General features: G+C 38.8%; 1 protein-coding gene across 6 annotated transcripts in view; it reads left to right on the plus strand.

Moving 5' to 3' along the window:
- Positions 1–2,065: 2,065 nt before the first annotated feature.
- Positions 2,066–25,090, plus strand: part of LOC138049784 (uro-adherence factor A-like) — a 23,589-nt gene continuing 564 nt past the window's right edge. Inside the window, exons 1-4 of one of the 6 annotated variants that reach the window (XM_068896208.1) lie at positions 2,223–2,344; positions 3,069–3,237; positions 15,419–15,494; positions 21,879–25,090. The exon at positions 21,879–25,090 is cut by the window's right edge and continues 564 nt beyond it. In XM_068896208.1, coding sequence (XP_068752309.1) covers positions 3,208–3,237; positions 15,419–15,494; positions 21,879–24,733 — 2,961 coding nt within the window. In that variant the 5' untranslated portion in view covers positions 2,223–2,344; positions 3,069–3,207 and the 3' untranslated portion in view covers positions 24,734–25,090. Of the gene's footprint in view, positions 2,345–3,068; positions 3,238–9,445; positions 9,676–14,053; positions 14,296–15,418; positions 15,495–16,534; positions 16,645–17,398; positions 17,555–21,878 lie in introns of those variants that run through there. The other 5 variants (XM_068896203.1, XM_068896205.1, XM_068896206.1 and 2 more) reach the window with 5 other exon arrangements.

Here is a 25,090-nt window from a genome sequence, read left to right on the forward strand (position 1 = left end):
AATACCAGGCCTCTGCGGAAGCTTTCTTGAATCAAATGTTGATGATGTGTTGAAACCGTTTGGCATCCAAGCGACCAACATCGGCCAACATCGTTCAACATCGTTCAGCATCGGCCAATATCGTCCAACATCGTTCAACATCGGCCAACATCGTCCAACATCGTTTAACATTGTTCAACAAAATCGAAGCCGTTTTCCCGGGCCAATAGACCGTACCCTTTATGACGTAACGCCTCGCAATTCTTTTGTTGAGTGACTACTGAAACGTTGCATTCTGGTATTTATAGTAGTCACTCAACAAAAGAATTTAGGTGCTGTACGTCATAAGGGGTAAGGCCTATTGGGCAGACTACAACACTGGAAACTCCATGAAATACTCCCTGCGAATAGTTGTTAAAATATTAGTCTCCAAGGTTATTTCGATGAACTTTCACATGAACTGGGAAACGTTGTTTGGCGAATTTATGCACCGAGTCATTGACCATCGAAAAATACATTTCGTGAATTTGACGTCTTTTCAAACCACATTATAAACACCATTATATTCATGGATTTATATTTCTTCAGGAACCATTTAATTGAAATAAGAACGTATTTCCTCCACTCAAAAGTTGTTTCATCGAGTATCACTTTGAAGAGGACACGCCCTGTTTTGCGTTTTCTTCGTGATGAAGTAATGGAGTGAGTACTTAGTGGAATTATTAAAAGAAATATACCCTAAAAGATAAGAGTGTCTCACAATTCTTGACGCCGATTGAACTAATGAAGGCTAAAATGGCCGAAACTGCTGTGCCTGGCTTCCGGCCACTGCATAAGGGACATGACCTTAAGCACGCGTAAGGTACTAGCCACCGTAGCCAGACGGCCAATCTCGTCGCAGTGAAAGTCCATTTTGTTTTTAACCCTTGACAACTACTGTTGTTTCAAATTTCTGAGTGTTGGTACACGTACCTTCACTGCGACTGCGCATAAATTGGAAGTGGCCAGTGGTGCTGACCACAAGAAAAGTGGACTCTGGGTACGAGGTTGCCATGTTGGGGTGTGTCGCCTGACCAAACTAAGTCAAAACTCTCGCTGTCCTATGTCATTGTGATCCTGAGGTCCACTCACATATTTTTATTACTTCTCTATCACTTTAAGATAAAGCGGTCGGGGAAACGAATTTGGGTGTGGGTGCGGCGGCAGAATGTTCCTTTTCCCAATCCGCTTCCTGAGGGCTCCTGTGGCAGTGTATTCTGTACAGAGGAGACTTCAATGAGAGGCGCGGTCTTCAATGTTAGACACAAAAATCTAATTTCCTCAGACAAGATCTTAGCCAAACTCATGGATTGTTCTTAATATGGACAGATATGGAATTGCCAAATCTCCCAGTCAAATACAAATTACTTAATGACCAATATCTTTGGAAAAAAATCGGCCGAAAGTTGGGATTATGTGGAGGATTGAGAGGTAATATGTTCTCAAACAAAAACTTTCACGGCTCAAATTGCTTCTATGAAAATCTCGATTACAGTTTATCACAGTATTCCTGAAATCATTGTTATTTCATTGAAACACTCGACTCGACTTACTGAAACGACTGTTTGTGATGCAATGAAACTACTCCCATTGTTTATGAAGTACGTGAAAAAGAATTCGAGAGCATGTTCCGCTCCTAGCACTAAAGTAACCAATCTGATACAGGTACTCGCAGAACTCGCGGTGCGGCACGACATCTGCGACATCACAAAATATTGGCGGGAATTGCGTGGGAAGCAAGCGAAAGGGCACGTTGATGTGATTTTTCGCGTATTCTAGTCGATTACGATCGCTACTTAGTCCTTAGCCGGTCAAGAGTAACATATTTTGGCAAGAAAACATCACTTAGTCATACTGAGAATATTTAAAGTATTTATAGTGGCTTGCAGTGATGGGAAGTATTTTCAGATAACCTTTTGGCTCCGCATGCCAATTGGTGATTTTAAAGTCTTTTAAGATTGATTTCACTATAACAAACAACAAACGCGCCGATTGTAAACACTAGTTGCCATTTTAAACAACGTTTGTTGAGAAAGACTCCTTTATTATTCAAGAACAGCGGGGTTTGAAGAATAAATATTGGCCTTCAAAAAACCGACGATTACTGACAGAAAATGTAAAACACGCGATATCCAACTGAAGGACAATATCAAGGAGCCCTCTAATAGGAACAATCTAAGTTAAAGTCGGTGACACTCAAGTTTGTCTAAGGTTTGAATTGGGTCGTGTCGTGTGAAAGACAACAATTGCAGATTTCATGATGAAAACGTGGTTTAAAGGTCCCTTGCTTCCGAGCAAACCAAGTTTCAAATTCAGGAAACTAAAGGTACGTTGTTCATTTAATTAAATTTACGTTCACATTTTCAACAAAGATATAAACTCCTCCGCACCGTAATTTGTATCCGAAAATTGTTTACTGTGCGCCTTAGTAAAACGATGCCGGCGCCCGCTATATGTTCAACAGCGTCAAAGTCGACGTCCGTGACACTTCAAGGGTGAGAAATTAAACAAATACAAAAAACCCTCTAAAGTTAAGAAATAACACAGAAGAAAAAATGAGTGTAGGACTTTTAAAAGGTGGATCAGAGTGATTTGCGACAGCTAGCACAAGAAGGTGCAATTGTGTGATATTAAGAGGCTGTTGACGTTGATTCACGGTGTCAAATCACGACACGTGTCTAAACATCACGAATGATGAAACGTCTGGTAAATTCCGGCAAGTTTTTGTTGGAAATGATTCATAAGTTTAAGGTGCAGGAACTAAGCTATGAACAATTTATTTGGCACTTCCTTGTCATCAGTCTGCAGAAGAGTAAAACTTGCAAGTATTTGTTTGGGCAAAACTAAATATTCGAGTTTGATCGGGTTTGTGACTTGACTTAAAGACAAGCAAAAGACTAATTTTATCCTAGCCTAATTTGGGGGAATCAGGAATCATGAACACGAAATCTTCGGGGCCAGCGAAAAAAAAATGCTCGAATTGTTTTGTCAGTCTTAATCTCTTATCCTATTACATTGATTAATTCGGTTTTCACAAAACACCTACATAGGGAAATATGCATTTATAACCCGGACGTGCAAGCATTTATTTCACTCATTCTGCAAGCCCGGCTGAAACAATCGAGGGAAGATTAAGCAGTGATAATTTGCAAAGATCCTAATTAGATTCTGAAGACTTTGAGAAACACAATGGGTTGGACGGCTTTTTGCCCGTGCAAGGTAAATATCTTCCTCATATTTTATTATGTAAAAATGAAGCAAATGATCGTGTCAAATCATATTTTACATAAAGCACGCTTGTAATGTTATCTAAACGAGACATTTTCATTTATGCCAAGCAACTAAAACCTCAGCAATATCTACGCCTGATTTAACGAAATTTCGTATAAAAAAAGAACTATTTGCTTTGTTCATAATCTTCCTCTACTATGCCTTGTTAAATGATTTCGTCACCGCGATATTTCATGAAAAGAGAGCACAGGCCACTAGAAAATATCGCACATCGCCGGCATAGCTAGATTTCCACATATATTTTTGCCATCTTCAGAGCATCCGAGCAAACCAGAAACGTTTGACACCTTTTTAAGCAACTGAGGAATCCATTTTTCCCAGAATCAGTGAAAGAACAAACATGAACATAGTTTTAGGCTAAACTTGCTAGTAGGCACGAGTACCTCTCTTCGTTTACAGCAAGAATCACGTTTAGTATCGAAAACATGTTTCGAAATTTTCAAGGTTAGGAATGCTTTTATCAGCGGATCTTAATCACCAAGGTTCTTAAAATGAATGAGACCTCAAGACCTCTCTCAATTATATTAACCATTGTTACCCGCAGTTGCCATGGTCACGCACGTTATAGCAATTGTGAATTTCCTATGAACATAAAAACGAAACTCGGAAACAGAGGGTGGACTTTTAGAATAATCTTTTTCAAAGTACCGTGGATGGCAAAGCGTCTTTCCTAAGTAATGTGAGATACTCGGAATATCATTGTCGTGTGTGTCTCGTTTTTTTGTTTATTATGATTCCCTTCTCGGCTGTTTACAATATCAATACGTAACACAAATACGTCTTAAAGTAGTTGCGATTAAAGTAAGACGTGATTTGTATTAGTGTTTTCTCCAATAATCTAGTTTCTAAAAAAAAAGGGAATAAAAACACCAAAAACAGAGAGCAACTAATATTTATTTACCACAAAACCTGGCAGTCGAATACTACAGGCTTCTACTTCCCTAAGAAATGAAAAAAAAAGGTTTCACAACTTGTAGAATTGATTGTTATTTCCAGCCGTTAAACGAAAAACGTTTTCATATGATTTCAGTTTTAGGCGCTTCAAAGCCCTCTCATGTCAAAATACGTGTCAATACGATCTCATCAAATCAAAGACTTTCTCCTTATTTTCCTCGGCAGTAAAAGTGCCTTTGTAAAAATCTACGGATATGAATGTAAATCATGTATGATCACCAGAAAGTAAGACACTCGTTTTCATTATGAATAACTATTGTGATGGAGTTCCTTGTGGCTCGAATGTTTCCTCCATTAAAACAATGCTTTTAAACCGTTCCTTCCTTTGCAATTGTACAGACAAAGCACCTCGTTCAGAGAGAGCCATTGAATGTATTATTTTACCCAGATTTAAAACCGCAGATAAAAGCGTCTACCACATGGTCCTATCTAAATATTATCTGAAAATAACCGTTGTTATTTTTTTCAACTTCAAGATATGTACTCTACAGACCTTGTGTTCTCTTTGCTACACGTAACATGTTTTATAGCAACAAGTGTACAAGTTCTTTTACTTGTAGTTCTTATTCGTGAACGTGACTTCGCCTTCAGGCTGTAAATCGCGTGACCGTGAAATTCGCTGAGCTGGAACCAGGAACATTATTCACCGAAAAACAACCACCATAAGCACGGATTTCATCCTTGACGCGAGCATTCCTGTTTGGAAAATTCAACTCATAGTTCGATCTTAAAATTTTGTGCTGACAAATCTAAAATTTCACGAAACGCGGATCACGGAAAAAGTTGGAAAATGCGTAAACTTATCTTCACCAAAGCATGTTCTCTTGTACGATTTTACGCTTTTCGATATATCATTTTGTTGTGTAACTTATTTTCAGGCTCAATGAAATTTCGAAGAATACAATAGTTTATTGAAACTTCTATATTTAGAACAACAGCGCCTATTTTGAGTTTAATGAAAGATATAGTAATACAGTAGAGGTATATATATTAAGACAATTGCTTTCTGGTGAGTCCTTAACCAGAAAGAAAAACAATCATAGACTAATATTATTTCACCAGTACAGTAAAGTCTCGAGTTTAATTGTTTAACTGAATGAAATTGCTATTGTTTTATTTCCATACAACAAATTGATGAGTAAGACAATTTCAATAACAGGGTCACACAGTTCGTACGCCGAGCGAGTAACTCGCAAACTTTATTATCATTCAGTCCCGATGCTCCACAACGATATTGGTTTCTGAGAAGCTCTTTCCCCGGCGATTTGGGGCTATTTAAGCACACACTGTGGATGGGAGGGCGGGGGGAGTTGTGTTGGAAAAAAAGTTCATTAGTCTATTCTACATAAACATATCAAAATTGGCATTTTGGCAACAAGTTAAAAATTTATACACATGAGTAATGAGATGTTGATAGAACCCACTGGGAACTCGGAAAATATCCGAGCCCCAGACCCTCCTGATCCAGTACGGATGCTCTAACCACTGAGCTACTGGAGACTCTGCCGAGCAAGGGTGAATTGTGGGTCTTTGACTCGAGCTGCATCACGCAGCTACAGATCCAAATGACGACTGACAGCATAGGCTCATAACTGCATCGCGCAGTCACCTTAAAGCATATCTGAGATGCGGCCAACCAACCACCCAAGTGAGCCCAAGTGAGCGAATGTGAGAATGATATATACACATGAGAAATGAGATGTTCAGAGAACCCACTGGGAACTCGCCCTCAAGCCCCAGATGGGATTCGAACCCACGACCCTCCGTGATCTAGTCGGATTGTGCAAAATTGTGCAGTAAGTTTTCCTTGTCAGCTAAGCGATTGACTTTGAAGCCATGTTGCAGACGTTTGACAATCAATATGCTCATGTTTTTGTGATTGAAATGAATCATATTTCGAAAAGCTGAAATTCCTTGTTGATATGGAGGCCGCGTAGTCTTCAATTTTTCATGTGCAAACGCAAGGTTCAGTTCCAATCCCTCCCTACCACTGACAGAATTCGGTATCGCTGTGGTTACTGACACGAATTTGAATCCACCACACACTTAAAATAGCCAAAGTGTTTTTCTCCTAGCAATTTGGAGTATCTCATGTTTGATTTACAGTAAAACGTTTCTTTCACTTCTAATTGTCGTAAAATGATAGAAAACGCTCTATGTAAAGTCACACACCATTAAAAGTAACTTGAGTGCGCAAATTGACTTGTGCGTCTCTTTGGCGAAAAATACTAACCTTATCGTGGTTTTCCGCTAAGAGCCGATAAAAGTCGCATAACTGCCTTTATTGCATATTAATAAGGTTCTCTGACCCATTTGCGATTAAAAATTATCCGTGTTCTAAAAAGAGTACCAGCAAAGAATTCGATTCTTTCTAGTTTCCAAACAACAATGTTTTTTTCAAAAGGCCGCCCCTGATTGCCTCATCATTCAGGAGCCACTTTAGTAAGACCAGCTCACGTAACTTAATTAATGACAGGGAATTATCCCTTCACCTTAATTTGAATTAAAAAGCATGTTACCCAGCACAACAGATTAGCGAATGAATTGACATTGAATATGTGATATTGTGTTGAACATTATTTGTCGGAAAAAGAAATGTTATTTTACAGTTGTAAATACGACAATCATAACTGGACTTTATTTCAAATGCCACTCCGGCCAATTTGCTTTACAAAACTTCGTGGAAAAAGATATAGGACAAATTTTAAATGTTGCACAAACACACTTTTGTTGAAGTTTATGAATTTTCAATTATCCGTTTTGATTGCTTTCCGGAATGCCCGTGATAGCCACGAAATTAGGGAGCTTAAGCAACGACAACGGCGACGGCAACGAGAACGTCACGAATTTGCATATTTAGTGGGTAAAAACAATAGCTTTGCACGCCCTGCACGTGCGTTTTTCACCTTTGTCCATTTCGTTGCCGTCGTCAGCAAAGCAACAACGTGAAATAGCCAAGTTTTTGGTCTTATGAAGAACGTCAGCACTTGAGGATAAATTTTCATTTTCTCTCCCAAAATGGAGTTCCGCTCCGACAGGTGTCATCTTTGAGGAAATACCACACCCTTGTCATATTAAAACGTTGAAATAGTCACGAAGCGATTAAAATAACGCAAATTTATATTTTGAGATGACGTTCTCGTTGCCGTCGCCGTTGTCGTTGCTTAAGCTCCCTATTGCGTTTATGAGGCCTTACCCGACCCCAAACCACTTTGACCAATCATGGCAGACGTAGGGAATCCCAAAAAAAACGCACCAATCAGAACTCTAAGCAGGAAATAGTGCTAACAAGAAAGGCGGGAAAAGCCGCGAATTATTCTTTTGAACACGATTGGTTCTCTTGTTGTTGTCATAGTGACTGAACAATCTTTAACCAAAAGTGCAACAATCTTATTTGTAGCCTCTCCAAGACAATTTCAGACAGATATAAAACAGGAAACAAGTAATTTTAGTATCAATTTGGCAAGGAAAAAAGTATTCTCATCAGTACAATAGAGCTTAGTGAAGCCACTTGGTACAATCTCCATTAAGTATAATGGTATTACACAGCGAAGTAATACTAAGAACACTTGTATTTACTTACTTTCTCCAACACTACGACAAGACATTTTTTGAGCAGGAAACTGAACATTCCAAAGACGTTCATATCGCGAATTACAACCACTGCAGGTAAATAAAAGCCGTATTGAATTCCAGGATGGGCCTCTAGCTGTTTAGTTCTTTGAAATAACTAAAATGTTGAACATGATTTTCGAGAAGTTAATAGTATTAGAATAATTGATTTACCTCTGTAAGTGGGAGCAGTACTTTAAGTGCTCTCTAGTCCGATATGCTTTATTATTTCTGTCGCATGCAAAGAAACTCGTTTTAAACGACGCTTTTTAACAGGGCGCAGGAAGTTGATACCGCAGGCAATTCCATCTACCGCTGACTGTGTCGTACAAGCCTGTGAACACAAGACCTGATACTAAACCGTTAAAAGCAGAGATGAGATGTCGAAAATTTAACAGTGCATTTACTAATGGAGAAACAATGCAGCGAGTGATAATAGCACTCCTGGGTGTTCCGAATGCCGGGTTCCGCCATACCTAACACCTCTTAAGTCATTTTCAAATCATTGACAGAGGTGTTTACACAAAATAACTATAGAAACGTCAAAACGAGGCATCCTATATAACTAATAGCGTGAGTTCTTCAACTGAAATGTTTGACGAATAATGTCTGTCAAATATATAAGACAAAGCTTCTTTTAGTTCTCTTTTTATTTATAGAGATACCGGTTCTGTATTACAGTGCGACTGAACAAACTGATTTGTCTCTGGTCAAAGTTTTAATCTGTGAAGAGGATTTACCTTGTTTTATCAAACATTCCAAAAACAGCCGATTAAAAGATTTCCGTGCCAATTTATTCATTTGAAAACAGCATACAACTAACATATTGCTTATTAACCACACTGTATTGGTTTCTACAGAGGCAGAAGATGCTTCTCATATTATCTTTTTCTGTCCAAGTGCTTATATCTGTGTAGTTTACGACAATTTGTCTAAAATTGACAAAAAATACTGACAGGCATGTACAATTTGTGTTCACTATTATGAAACACTGCTTTTCGCAAGTCGAAAACAAGCAAAGCGCAGTGCGAAATTACAGACGCCGCGATGGCAAATCCAAAGCATGCTGAGAATTTAATTGGTTTTCGTGCTCTACGGCGCGTTCGTTACCACGCATCAGTTAGGATCTTAAAAAGGAAAAAAAGATGCACAGAGGACGGCGTCCTAGAGTCGGATTGAAATATCGTTTTCCGATAAAATTTCCCACTAAAAGATCAAAACTGCATCATCTTTTAACAGCGTGGGAGAAGCCGTTTATGGATCAAGAATTTGAACCTCAGTTCCATTGTCGTAGTGACGGCCTTCACTATCTGTTTTTCATGTTGAATACCGTTGCATTGAAGTCAACCGACAAGCTGCTGATTGGCCGAGGCAAAACTAATGCTTGAAAAAGTATCAAACCGGGTTCGATTTAACTGTGTGATCGCGTGTGTATTTGATATTAACAACCTGCCATAAATACGCCAATTATGTGGCATTTCCAGACAATACTTTTCGTGGGATAAGCAGCAAATATAAGCACATCGCACCTCAATACTCAAGTGTCAATAACGCAAAGGATTAGTTGTCTCACATAATGAAGTGAAGCTGAAATCAGGGCCGTTGAACTACACTAAAAATTAATCAGTATTGAACTTAGGTTTGGTTTTGAAAACAAGGTAATAAGATGTTCATCTGACAACAAAAGAATCCAATCAGTGACCGAATGAAAAGAGATTTGCTGAAGGCTGCAACATGCGTGCATCAGGAATGTTTCTGAACTCTTGTTGTCCGCTCTTAATCCTACCACAGGACTTAAAAGTAAGCATTGTAACTCTGTTTTAATTTAGAGCACTAAAAAGGAAGAAAATCAAATACTCGGACCATGATCATTCGATCCTAACAGAATCGTAATTCAAGACAGCGTTTTTCACTAAAAGAAAGACACCTTATTCACCGTATTCTTTGCGGCGGAAGACAGAAGAACCGTTGTTATTCTGAGTAGACGTAATTGTCGATTAAGTACTGTTATGTTCGCTTTGTTCTTTTGTTTTATGGAGGTTAATTATTGCGGATTCGGTATATGAAAGACAAGCCAAAAGAATACTGAAATGGCAGCCATATTGGAATAAGGTGCAGAGCACTATTTTGTAGCCTTCATTTACATAATTGCATATAAGGATTACATCCACAGCAAAGGTTTAACCATCATTTACAGGATAATAAACAGCGCCATGCATAAGAACGTAAAGGGGTCTTTCTGCGGGTACCGGAAAGCATGGTGTTTTTGGTGAATTGAGATTAGTCTTTATTTGTAGTTGTTTTGTCTTCTGTCTTTTGTTTCTTTTGTGTTACGTAATTTCTGCTCCTGCACTTGCAGAAACTGCCACTTAAAGCAAAAAATTTGCAGTCCTCATTTCAAAAATTGCATTTACCCAGTCAAAACAAATTGTGAGGTTCGAGACGAAGTAGTCTGTTTTGCTTAATGTCTTAGTAGCCTCACCGGATGATCTCAAATGTTTATTGCATTCACACTTATGATATGTCCCAGAAAAACGTGACTATCGGTCGACTGGCCTGACAGACTGCGTTACCTCTTGAGTTTTTTTGAGCACATGAGTTGACAGCAAATGGCTTTACTATTTACTACGCACAATTACTTTTCAGGAAAAATGTGTTCATGAACAGTTTAAACTTGAAACTAGTCCCTCTCGGATATCTATCCCACATTCCCATGCGCCTTTGAACTTGAGCTAATAAGATGCATGAGAGATACTTTTTCCTTGAAAGTATGATCATTAAAATCTGTTAACCCATGTCACTAAGCTGTCAGAATCTACAACATTGAGGTGTTGCCAGTCGTGTGCTACGAAAACCGTCGACGTCAATCTGTTTCGACCGAATATTCTCTAACTTTCCCTCGAGTGAACACAACGTAATTCGAATTCGTTTATGAGGCAATCCTAAACGAAGAAAGACCTAGAAATATCTCGGTGTTAACCACTATGATAATTTTTTTTAGACAGTGATCGCTTTATTCAATAATTCACCACCCACTTAGGTAAAAAAGTATAAACACCAAAATTGAAAAGTGCTTCATATATCTCGCTTTGTATTCCATTCTGATCTTGTTTTGAAATCTCTTTAACCCTTTCAGGCCCGATAGTGCCAAATGGCACTTATAGATTTTACTCTGTCTAACGCCAGACGATTTTACTCGTCAATGGGGAACCCCTCGGGCCTGAAAGGGTTAAGCGAGTTTCATGAAACGCATACAAATTCTTTTATTTTAATAACAGCACAATTAATTATTTCCGAAACCACTTATCGCGGTGTCTGAATCATATCACGCACACATTTTTGAAAATTTAGTATTCACTTACAAACCTGGAGTACATTGCTACCCTCTCTTCTTTATCATGCTTGTCGAAAACAGTCTCAAGAAAAACGGGTTGAAATGCAATTAACAAGAGAATTTAAAGAGTAACTTTCAAGGTGAGAAAAATTTTATTAGATAATGTCATTTTAAGACATATTATGACTTTGTAAATACGACAATAAGTATATTTTAATATCAAAAATTAAGTCTTGAAAAATCGCTTTGTTTTTAAGTGGACTTTGTGTACGAAAACTTTATAAATCGAAATTCTCGAGTCAAGTTTTATCCAGAGGAGCAGATCTAGATGTATTGGCTTGAATATATCTCTTTGAAATAATTCGCTTCAGCAACCGATAGTAATGAAAGATAAATCTGTCTTTCAGTACCACGCCCGGCCACTTTTGAAACTGGGTCAGCTTCGTTAAAACACCTTCTTAAACATAAGCACTAACCTTTTCCGAGAGTTTTATTTTATTGGTCGAACTTGGCAATTTTAAAGGCAATCGGTCAAAAGTAACGCGTGAGTGACTGGAATGCATCACGGCCCTTTGTCAACTGTGCAATTTACAAGACGGTAGTCCTATTTATCGTTTGCCGCTGAAAGCCTGGTGTAGCTACTAAAAATGAACTAATAACTCTCTAACAAGCTCACTTAAAATGCGCAGGGCCTTTGTCCTTTTTGTGGTACAATGTGCCAAGTAATACAAAAATGCTTGGGTGACATTTAGGAGCTGGACGTTACGATGCGGAACGACATTATGACAGCGATTTCTAGATGCCATAAAAAATATTAATCAACAATTCTGTAACCGATCAAAACATTTCTGTGGTTTAAGGCCGGTTTACACAGCATGATTTGTTGGCCGGTTTTGACGGGCCAATAAATCGTACCGTGCAAATTGTCCGTTAATATCCACCATTTTGAACGCTATTTATGCGTATTTTATACACACTGGCGTACTTATACCCTTTGATTGACAGGGCGGTTTCTTTCGGAGTGTCGGCTCGACTTCAAAAATCTGTTGCACTGCATCAGACTTTTTGAATCGGACCGATTTTCCGTGAATCGGCCGTTCATCGACTGTCAAAATAAACACAAGATTTGCGCTCCGACGTCGTCGGGCCGATAATTCGGGCCGACACAGTTGAAATCGAACCTTGTAAACTGGCTTCTAGAAATTCTGTGTGCGTAAGCAATTTTTGTGTCGCAAGCGCAACATAGATTTTTTTGACGTTATTATCAAATTCTTCCTTTTTGTGATAAATAAAAAAATACAGCAATATAAGGAATAATAAAGTCATTCTATATCCAAAAACTACAAAATTATAGCGACTTGGGATACTTCACGATTGCATTCCTGTCGTTACAAAAATTTAAGAGTCTAAATTAGCCTGCGAGCAAGATCTCTCGAGGGGATGTTTTGAATCGGCGCTTTAGTTTATTCCAGAAATTAAAAGTTTTTGAGCCAGTGTATAGTTAGAATTACAGTTTATGCATCAACCAAGAACTTCTAGAGATCGACAGCATAAATCTTAAATATTCTCGTAAGGACGTGAATTCAGAGTAGATTTTTCTAGAGTAGATTTTGGAAGCCTTTCGTTACGTAAGATAAAGGATATATGTTATAACCAAATTGATCATTGTTGTGATAAAAACAGTATGTTATTGCTTTTTTTTTTGTTTTGATGCCTTTTAACGAAGCAAATATTGGTTAACAAAATAACTCTTTCTAAACCCCAGTTCAAATAGAGGCAAAATTGCTTTGAGCTCAATTCACTGCAACAAAGAAACTATTTTCACCCTTTCGGCAATTTAAAAGTTACTTTATAAAGAACGGAGCAACTTTCGGCCAGTAATTAAGTATATTGAACTCCTTAGTCTACAACTCAAATTGTTTTGAGTGGAAACGGACCGGCGGAAATGTCCTCTTTTTGATCAATTCGCAAAGCCAAATAGTCTCGAAAGTCTACTGTTGAAGTCATCTTAGGACATATTTTATTTCAGCTGTTACATTATTCTTCCTTTTTCAATCTCGTGACCTTCCAGCCAGCTTCGGCAGTAATGCGCACGAGCAGTCCCTCTCGCGAGAAAACCAATCATTGCTTTCCTTTATTATTTGTTGCTGTTTATGTGTGAGGTTACGTCTCCCTCGGGAGCAGTTTACCGATTTGAATAATAATTATATTTGCGCATTATCTCCTACTATCGTGCAATTAAGCAATAAAGGAACAAAATGCTATTGTTAGGTATAATTACATCCTTGCTCCATGATTAGTTTCTCTTCGACTCGCGTGCAGGACGAAGGCAATGCAATGTTTATTTTCTGGCAGCTGTTTCAAAAAGATGAATTCGGTGTTTTCACTCACGTGATCAGTAACCTTGTTTTTCCACCTAAACAAAAGAAAACGTTCGCATGATAATAGAGATCAATTCCCGAAGGATTAGTTGGGTACACCAACATGGCTGTCGTTCCACTGTTTCGGAACACGAACATGACCGCGGTGACGTCATGTGAAAACACTCTATGGATGAAGTCTAGATGATTCAAGGAAATACCCGAAATTTCTTCACTCAACTTGAAACAGCAATTTAAAATAAATAAATAAATACATGCAACGCGAATTCAGTTCTCGTTCGCTTTGTCTGTATCCCAAAGGATAATAATGCCAATTATTTAGGCTCTTCAGTTTATTGTTAGCGTTGATGAAACAAAACAATAGCATTGAATGATCTCACCTACTACGTATTTTGAGTCTAGTGCGGCGGTATAATACGCTGTGGCGATCCGACAAAACAATCATTTTGTTAGTATCCTGATCGGTATGTTGTGTTTGTGTTGGACGGAAATGGTGCTATATACCTCAAAGGCGGTTTGGGCTACTTCATTTGACAAATCAACGTCATTGCATGCTATAGTCCCGGGCTATAGTACAGACACTATACTGATCCACCAGCATCTCTGAATCCTTCGCCTTCTCAACAATACGGCCAGTGACAACACATTTCTTGAGCAACCACGATGACTAAGCTTAATAGCAGAAACGTGAAGGCAAAAAGGACGGTATGTTAAGTCACATTTAACAATTTACACCACATATGTAGAGACTGTACTTTACGCTGTCTCGATTCCGACCCTTTTCGTTCATTTGAAAGTGTGTTACTTGTGTTCACGTGCCGCTTGTCGATGTGAAGGAATATTCTTGGAGTGGAATTTTGAATTGCACCTTTTTGTAGCGAAAAATGACCGATAATCTGATCCGGGTTGCTAGAAGCGTGATTAGGAATAACCCTTGTTAAAAATACCATAACAATCTAGAGATTTGATACTTCTTCAACGATGTTTAGTAAGACTAACAATGCGTCGAGCAAATCGGCCCTGTTTGATTTCTTTGCACTTAAATGGTTCATTTTATCCAACTGATAACACTACAAGCGATAACCTCGTTGCAACTTATTCCGCCGACTATCACAGATCCTAATCATATATAAACGGACAAAGAATGGTTATTAACAGATTCTGGTTCCTTCTTTATTTATACTGAGTTTTTTGCTTTGTCTTTACTTCATGTTTCTTTCTAAACATCTCATCACAAGCTTGAAGATTGAATTCATGGTGAAAAATACAACTTCCTAACTTGTTTTCTTTTTCTAGCTTAGTCTTATTCAGAACGACAAGGGATCACAAGGTCACATCCATATTCCATTTTTAAGGCATTCGATCATTTCCACAACAAAACCATTTTCCATTTTAATTTGGGAAAAATACTTACTTTCTCCAAATCCCAAAATAAATCTCTTGTGTCACTATTTCAGAAACTATCAAGTTGAGATAAAAATCGACGAACTATATTGCCAGAATTTGACATAGCAATGTTTTGCAGGATATATTTAAAATGTTTCTTGGTTACCAATTCCGATGGGTAAATGGCATACATATTCCAATATTCTTCGATGGCACATTTTAGGAACGAAAGTAATTTTAACCTGAAACAAGAACTAAGAATAAGTATGATAAAAAAAATTAGGCAGAAAGATGAGGCTGTTACTTTGGCCTGGTTGTACAATCACACCAAACTCTTAACCAATCTGATTAGTTTTAAAGTATCGTGGTAACCCAGATGCCTCGTGATCGCTTTTAGATTACTGCACGTTATTCGTCTAATAATATACCTTTTTTTTTTCAGAAGTCAAGCAAAAGAAAAAATTCAAAGGACAAAATGGTGGCAGTCGAGGACAATAGCAATAGCGTGGAGATGAAAGGTAATTATAGTTTGTTGACTGTTGGTGACGGAACCTGGAAAATCCAGCTCTTTATTTTGGTAAAAAACAGGCTTATGCTAAGTCGTTTAACTTCAGAAAAGCTTCCCAATCTTTTCCTTTATTCCATGATGTGTATTAAGGCAGAGACAACTTCCTTGGACAAAAGCTCCAGCTGGACTCTTAGAAATGTACTATATTCTTATCATAAATATTTTCAGTCATCTTGTGATAAGTTTGATCGGTAAGGACAAAATCATGAATTTGATTTCAGTTTCAAGTAACCTATTCTCTCTTCGTTTAGTCGGCACTTTAAAACGAACAAAGAAATACGTCTAAACAACTAGAATACAAATCCTTCAAATTTCTTTCCGGTCCACTGACATTTCGGAATTATCGTGAGCTTATGAACTTATAATTTGGTAATAGGTTTGTCAGATAAATATATACGTTACAAATTCGAAATTAGGTTTGTCCGTCAGGTCGTAACTAAACGATAAAAGACGGCGTTTTTAACGATCGAAAAAAGCTCCTTGAGTCCTCAAAATTTTCATTTTCCGCTCTAATGAAGCTTCTTGGTGAAAACTAATGAGTATTATTGTGTTTCGCTGAAAACGATTTTGAGCCAACGAAGATATAGGTATGTATATACACGTTACAAATTCGAAACTAGGTTTTTCCGTCAGGTCAACTAAACGATAAAAGACGGCGTTTTGAACGATCGAAAAAAGCTCCTTGAGTTCTCATAATTGTCATTTTCCGCTCTATTATTGTAAAATGACGCTTCCTTGGTGAAAACTAATAAATGTTATTGTGTTTCGCTGAAAACGATTTTGAGCTAACGAAGACTGCCTTTTCAGAGTTTCATTCTTCTGTTTATTACCGCGCCTCATAGAAATCAGTCTGAGATTGATTCCCCTGCGGCAATACTGAAATTAATCTATTGTCGTCACAAAGGCATAAAAATATTCCTGTATTTTCTCCATGTTTTCGTCAAAAACAGCATGACTTCTTATGCATACATAAATTCAAGTGTAAACAGTGAAACCTTCGCCCAAGAAACTCAGTCTGAAAACCGATGTGACATAGATCTGCATATAACGTCAAGTAATTTGAAAAGGCAGAACTACTTTTTGCGTTTACTGAAGAGCTGGTGAGTTTTAAAAATAGTAGCAGTTAATTCTAAGCGAGAAGACTACCATCGTTTCGTTTTTTGTGGCTTCAAGGAAGCACTCTCCCAACATTTATTTATACAATAACTGTATCAACCACACCAAAGATTCAACTGAATTTCCTGAAAATTGAATTAACAGTTAAGACGAACTAAAGCGCACCCCCAGAACACAAACATATGCAGTTCACTTTCTTTGACTCTCACAGGCCGGAACCTAGTTCGAGCTCTGAGTTTAATCCAAAATAAAAACTTAAGAGAAAGTCGGTAACCCCTGAACTATCGAGAGGTCGAGTTTCTAGGCGAGGGTTCGAATCATTAACTTATCTCTCTGGGATATTATTGTTACTAGGCTAGTGCAATGAAGTCCAAATATTCCACTGAACTCTTGAAATCAATTATAAAGATTACAAAGAACTTTGACCCGCTTTCCACGCGGATAGGTTGAACTTGCATGAAATATTTCCACGTTTTCGGCGCTGTCCCATGTTCTTCTTAGAGGAGGAATTAAGTGATATTTTTGCGATAAAATATTCGCTTTCTTTCTTAAGTCTAGAATAAGTTGTCAGTTAAACAACACATTAGTTGACAACAAACTATTGTTAACATTGCCCGAGTCTTTGTTTGATCGCACTGTCAGTTTGTTTGCACAAATTAGTTTTCATCTACTCAAATCAGTATGGGAACAATACAATGCTACATAAAAGGAACTTGACATTTCGACGTGTTCTTCCTGAACAAGTTTTCATGGCCGCTGGGTTTTGAGTATATCTAAATATGATGGCAAAAATGCGATTTACAGGCTGGGACAGGAGAAGACACCACAGCGAGAAAGCACGTCCCTCGAGTACCAAAAACCGCGTCCAAAAAGGCTCATATATCTTTGATACTGGTAAGAATTGGAGCAAGGTCTGATTTCTTCCCATTGTTGACTGAATTTTTTTCTTGAGCGATCGCACGAACACCAAATTAATACCACAAAAACAGGGCTAGGAAAGGTAATTCTTAAAATCGAATGCACAACTTAAGAGCGCGGAAAAAGGGTTGTTTGCCCAAAATCAAAGGAGCCTTTCCGATAACCATTAGATCTGATCGGCAAGCTTTCGAAAGGAACAAACATTAACACTTGGAGAACGCAGAGATTGCCAGCATAGTTTGGTTACCATATATCTGAATAAACAAATGAGCCAACAGTGACTATGTAACAGGTTTTACTATCTTCAAAACTCAAACAGCGACTAAGACTGCTTAGATTCGCATGCCTTGTATAAGGACATCTCGATCATGTTCAATTATCTTATTATCTGACTTATTAATATTCCACTTTCATGTTTATTCATTCCTTTGGTTAACTGAAGGCCACCAGATGCGTTTTTGCGTAGCGCAATTGCTAACTACCTAGTCATTCTTATTGTTCCTCAAGAGGATTTCTCGGTCAATAGTAATAGTCTTTTTTTTTGTACTTTCAACTAAAGCCAACATAACTGAATACATTTGGTGAGTCGGTTACCAAAATTATTTGGCGCAGTGCCACTGGACGCGAATTTTTATCCAAACCTTGGAAAGTTGAATTTGGCGTACAACCATTTTATTCCAATCAATTCAGATTAGAGGCAAGAGTCAAAGCAACAAAACAACCTTTTAAAAAGAAAAAGCCATCCTTCTTTCTTTCTTTTAAGCCATCTTCAACAAAGTAGGGAGTTTAAGAAACCACGACGGCTAAGGCGACAAAAAACGTCACTTCAAAGTAGTAGTTTTAAAAGCTATTCTAAGTTTCACGATGTTTCTGTCTTGTTTATGTTGTACAATATGGGCGAAGTATGCTACAGCCAGATTGGTGTAGTACGGATTTGAAGCAAAGAGAGAGAAGGAAAGATTCAGCGTTGTTCATCCACGTTGTCGTCAAAACCTGAAAATTGGTCATTTTACGTTGGGAGTTGACGAACACGGGAGAGAAATAAACAAAAATGCGTGCAGCACGATCACTGATTTTTTTCCTCTTTTAACCAATATTATTATACATCAGACTCACAATGAAAAATCTGATTGGTCGAGAGCATTCAATCAATTCACAATAGCTTGTGAACTTGACGTGATAAATGTAATATCTGCTGCAGATATTACATTTATCATGTCAAGTTCAACGTCTGCCTGGTTACTAAGCCCCTTTGGAGTGTTCTCCTCAGAAACAAAACGGCTGAACGCTTCGCTTCTGTTTCTGAGGATGAATTATGTGAAAAATGTATAATAAAACAATTATTGAATTCGGTTTTCGCATGATATCATGAATTACCAAAACCTCGTGTCTGTGTTGCTCACAGACCTCGGTTTTGATAATTCATGATATCATGCTCAACCTCATCCAATAAATGTTTAATGTCCCTGCTTTTTGGCGTTGTCGTTGCTGTAGCCGTCCTCGTTTCTTAAACTCTCTAATGCATGTACTGCAATACTGTCAAATTTATTTCCATTTATAACGTAAACTCCGTTAACTAGTTGACAGTTTAAACTTGGTGGATCACTTTTAAGAAGTGTTTCAAAATGAAAACAAAAAAAAAATGGCAGCATTAATGCTAATAATACGATATTCCGTTGTTTGAAGCACTTTCGGCGAATTTAAAAAATACTGCTAATGAATTCTTCGTGATTTGTCCTATACAAATGAACGAGTCAATTACACATGCCCCCCAAAACTTGCTCAATTTCTCATTCATGCGCACAAAATAGTTCAGCAATAAATATTTACTTATTTATTTATGGTGGCTTCCCACTGTGTTGGCGGATATAAGTTGGTGCTGGAAATAGAAAATATATTCATAAGGGTATAGTTAGTTTTACTTGAAAACTGCAGGGTGCCACGACTTCCTCAGCCACTGAAACATATCGCAAACCTTGCATCTTCCATGTTTCGAACGGACACGAGGTATATCTGGTTTCCATGGTCTCACAGTCTAAAGATAGATCCATCCGCTAACACAACACAATGAACGTCAGCTCCTTTCAATTCAATGATCACACTTTCAGAATTTCATGTACAGGCGTAAATGTTTCAAGTACCCCATTGTTTAAAGCAATAAGCATCGCCACAGAATCGAAAGACAATGCTTAGTGGCATTTATTTAAGAGGCTTTACCTCGTGATTTATTTATCAGACAGGAGACCTCTTTTTTTCAGTTGTCAGTCCAAAATGGTGGGTGATATTCGCACTTAAAGATTCAAGACTCAAAACTAACAATCTGAAATTTAATTCAGTCAAACTGGAAAACAGTTCAGAACTTCGATATTCTCAGTCAAAATTCCACAATTATATTAGAGACATCTTGTACGTTATAATCGACCAAACGTCAGCGGATAGTTAATGATCGATACCGACTTTTCCTTTAAAATCTAGGGTTTCAGTTGCTATTAACGTCACTTAAATTAAAAAAAAATGTTTGATGGCGTACTTTGTAAAAGTTAGCCGCAATAGCCTTGACAACCACGTCACGTGCTTAAAAGCAGGTGGCAATTTTACTTGCTATCAAAACACTTTGCGTTCTTATTCAAAATTGAACTGTCCTACGAAAACTACGACACTAACATGTGCACCACCTACCTTGCTATAGCGGTTAACACTTCAAAGTTGCCTGGAATGACTCATAAATTCCTTCAAATTTTCATGAAGTTATTTCACAGCCGGTTGATAAACGGGGTATTAACCTATTATTAAAATATGGATTATAACAAGCTGCAAGTTCCAAGTAGGTCGAATGATTCTTATTTACATTGACTCTGTTTCTTTGCAATCATCCGTTTTGAAATTGAGTTTTTTTTAAACCGGCTTTAATAATCACATATTCTCCTCAATCAGCTGAGCATGTCATGGTTTATTCCTCAGCAGCTGACTAGTTTAGCCACAAGGCTTATGAAATCGTATTCGCTTTCTGATTATACCGAATTCTAGAAAAATCTTCTGCCTCATGATCGAAAGCTTAGAAAGATCATAAGAGGTCGTTTTGATTAAGAAAACTTTTTCTCTTTTGTTCGTGTCATTCATGTGATTTTTCTTTTTCTTGTGGCCTTTTGGGAAAATTTCTTACCACTTTCGAATTCAATTGTACATATTCAGTTTGTTAATATGCATATTCTAAACTAAGCAATTTGAAAACAAATTGTTAATAAGATGGGAGGGAGTTCTATTCTAATCGGCTCTAGTATTATCAAAATTTGAGCTAGCCTGATCAGAGTTAGTTAACCTGATAGGTCCCGATAAGACAGTTTGCTAGAGCGCCTAATTTTGGCTTTAAAAGCGGAATTTTGCACAATTTGAGTTTATACTCTAGGTCCAATCGATTTGCTTCGGGCTCGATCCGAGCACATAAGCCTTTTAGAGAGGGAATGCTTGTAATGTGGTAAATGTAATACATCTGTAACTTAATCAAAAGTAGTTGATATATTTAGGTCTTGTTTTCACTTAGTTGAGAGGTTGCCACAACGATTTGTTTAAAATGAATTTCCTTTGGTTTCCAACTAAATTGAAAACTGAACTAAGTAAAAACAGAATCTTGATTCACTCTCCTGGTGGTCTTTTTTAATCACATTGCGATATTCTGTTTCTGGTGAACCTGTCATGGAAACTAAAGCAATATGTGAATTGTTATTCTCTTGTGTGTTCATGTCACTTTCTAATAATTAAAAAGGAAAATGCCTTGTCTCAGTAAAAGAAAAATGAAAAACTCTTGGAAATTTTTCTCTTTGAGAAAAAGTATTTACAATAAAATGTCACGACGGATTTTATTCGTCAAATATCGGAAGAAATAAAAGGCAGCTTAAGATCATACATCGTAATTACGCAAAGAGTTACAATAGGAAGTGGAGTCTGTTACGGGTCTGTTATAACCGCCGTTTCGCGTGGAATTAAGCGACACGGACACCTTTTGTAACAATTTAAAATTCGATTAAGAGTCATTTTGATTTTCAACTCGCCGCTAAGTATAATTCGAGTGACAGATGTCGGGTTACCAGATGGAAATGATGTCTTTCTGGGAGCGAAGTGTCATCCTACATGCCTCATTTAGGCCGGCTCTATAAAGATTTCGATCACACACCAATTTAATGAATATTTCTGAGTGAACTGTGTTCCTTCGATTCTCCATTTTTATACTTAGAGTAGAGAAGAGTCAAGTAAAGCGCTCCATATCAGGCATTTAACCAGTTTTTTTAAAATTATATTATAGAATTTGCATCTTCTTCAGTTCCGATCCAAGGAACAAAGCACGTGACACTGCCGACAAACAGCAAGGACATGGATCCCAAGGGAGCGGCTTCTTTGTTGGAAAACCGTCGAGTATCTGCGTCTGTCAGCGAGATACGGGATTTATATAGCGCCCTCCAAGAACTTGTCCCAGGGAATGCGGCATCCTCACTGTCCCACCAAGTGGTTCCAGAGGAGGAAAATCCCAGGGGCGGAGTTTCTTCAAATCAAAGTTCTCCTCGACCGCGACGAAGAAGTCTACGCAATAGCATGACAGAACAGGGTGTTACACGCTCGACAAACAGCGAGGAAGAGTCCTTGTCAATGCGAGTAAGACGACTACTTCCAGTCCTTCCTCATTCGCCATCCAGCTTACGAAAGTTCAACCCCAAAAACAATCAAGCGCTTGACGTAAACGATAACCAAAGTGCGACGAAAGGCAAACGAACACCTGACATGGAAAGGCGTGGTTCCAGTGGCGAGGTCACGATAGACACAAAGACCAATCCAATTGGGAGACCTAATATGGGAAGGAGAGTGTCCAGCGGAGACGTTCTCCTTGGAGGACGCAACAATGAGAACAAGGAACCCAAAACTAATTTGGCAATGGTGAGGAGTGCCTCCAGTATTGATATTTACCGCGGAGGTGAAGAAAGGAAATCAAAAACGAAACCTCCGAGCCTGCTGAAATTGGACAGATTCTTCAATCCTCGCTTGATGGCCGGGAGAGGATCCGAGGGGCTTGTTATCCAGCCTAAAACCAACAAGCAAGAGAAAAAGCCCAGCCCCTTGAAAATGAGACGAAGTGGTTCTAGTAGTGACACCTTGGAAACGGAGACAACCAATACGACCAGGATATCTCAAAGTCCATTAACGTCGCCGTCACAAAACGAAGAATTAACTACGGCTGAGCAACCCCAAAACACAGTTCATTCGTCCCCAAGGCAAAAACCTTTGAAGAACGCATTGAACAAGTTTTCGGAGTTTTTAAAAGAGAAAACACCTTCACCCAGTCCAGAACCCAAAGAGCCAACTGCAGACATACAAGAAGCTATCAGCCAATCAGATGTCGTAGACGGACTGGCAAAGCCCAAGCCGCTTATCAGACTGGAGAGTCAGATGGATTTATTGCTAAATTCACTAAATGATCTCCAGGGTTCACCTAAGGAAAAACTTCATGTAAGCAATAGTGATCCTTTAAGGCAACTCGATCAGCGCCGCGCTAGCTTGGGAACGGAGATGCAGAAACTCTTAGGTGCCCTAAAGGATCTCTGCCCCAGCTCAGACTCAGATTCTCTCGGTGAGCATGAGCTGCGTTCGAGGAATGGATCTGTATCGTGTGAACGCATGACTGTTGAACGAGAATCTCTTGATGAACTGGAGGCGTACTTCACCGGGAAGTTGCGAGACGCCACGAAGGCGGGCGACAGGGCATCCAAAACACCTTCGGAGAGGTCTTCCGAATGCGAAGTTGTTCAGTCGGACAAAGAAGATGGCGAGGGAAATGAAACAAGCTTAGTGTTGTCAAACAAGAGAACTTCCCTGATTGTAGGAAGCGTCGATGAAGGTATCGACCTCACTGATCACCCGATCAATACCTCAGTGAAACGGCCGCAGTCGCAAAAAGATCGCGATCGATTCGCCAACCAAGTTAACAAAAAACTTCAGGATTGGCTTGAGAAAGCAATGATCTTAGCACAGAAAGAAAAGGAAAACCTGAAAACAAACGAAAACTTTACGAATTCTGAAAGCGAGGAATTTAAGTTTGACTCACACGATTCAGACGAGAGCGATAGCAAAGACAAGGAGCCTCAAAAGCTCCGACGAAACCTCTTTAATAAATTGTCGTTCCTTCGCCGGGGGGAAAAATCTCGATGGAAACACAGACATCGAAGGACCAGGTCTATGCATGACGTCACAATTTCACTTGAGAAAGAACAAGAGAGCCAAGATGGCGAGGAAGGCAAGGAGTCTGAAACTACGACTGCGGATGTCGAACGAAAATCAAGCACGGTGACCAGGTCGCGATCCATGCACACTGTTGTGCAAACGCGAAACAAACACCGGTCGAGAAAGGAGGTGAATGAAGCAGAGGACGTGATGGCGGCTGAAACAGACACGAGTCTGCAATCGACTGCAAAAGGCTCTGAGCATGCGCGAGCGGAGTTGGGGGCTCCACGTTCTAGCAACGACTTGGGAGAGGAGACTGCATACGTAGAGACGCCCAAAGGAATAACGACCCCAAGATCGCAACAACCGGAGAGTAAAAACCTGAATGGTTCAATGTCAAAAAAGCGGTTGGGTCGTCTGCCAACGGACTTGCCGCTGTTCTATCACCCACGCGAGCAAAACTCTGGAGACACACAAGAAAACCCACAACAAACGACAACTGAGAGCCCCTCGCTGAATCGCAAGAAATTATTTTCGCAGAATGGCGTCATTTATACTGGAATGGAGGACAGTTTTTACACCGAAAAGAAAAGCGGGGATAAAAAACTGAAAAAGACTGCCAGCAACGCAGTGCCTTACCCTCGAATCCTTGTGAACGAGAGTTCAAATTACTTCTTCGGAGATAGGTATGTTGGAGAAGTGACACTGGTGTATCCGAGTTTATCTCCGCCGGGATCTTTGCGTCGATGTACCTCTATGGATAGTTTTTTACACACTAAAGATTTACATGATTGCCAAGGGCCGGAGTCGAGTCGTTCTTATCAGTACGGTAACGATTTACTGCCTGATGATGCAGGGAGCAATCATATGTTCAGACCACTGAGCGATGACCAGGCAATTCATTCTCCAACGCAGGCTCATATTTGGGACACAGAGGTGACAATCTGACGTTGATAATAAGCCGAATAATGGACTTTATTCACGCGGCGGCCATATTGGCCAAAGACAATAGATTTCATACCCCGAGCATCGAGTTGAAAGGTTTGGGAACGAGTTTCGGTGCGCAAAAACACAAGTTTCCAGTCCTCCGGGATTCAATATGGCCGCCGTGTGACTGGGACCTATGAGAAAAAAAAAAAACAGCCAATAGCATGTTTTAATGCTGAAACATTAAAAAAAAACATCTCTTGATGGAATGGTTTTCATTCGTACATTGTAAACGTAGGCCCTCTAATCAATAATTTCAACGAGTCCTACAAGTTTCTTCAAGAAAGAAACGAAGAAAGTCACGAAAGATATTATTTC

Source organism: Montipora capricornis, chromosome 5 (genome assembly GCF_036669925.1).
Source record: "Montipora capricornis isolate CH-2021 chromosome 5, ASM3666992v2, whole genome shotgun sequence".
Lineage (NCBI taxonomy): Eukaryota > Metazoa > Cnidaria > Anthozoa > Scleractinia > Acroporidae > Montipora > Montipora capricornis.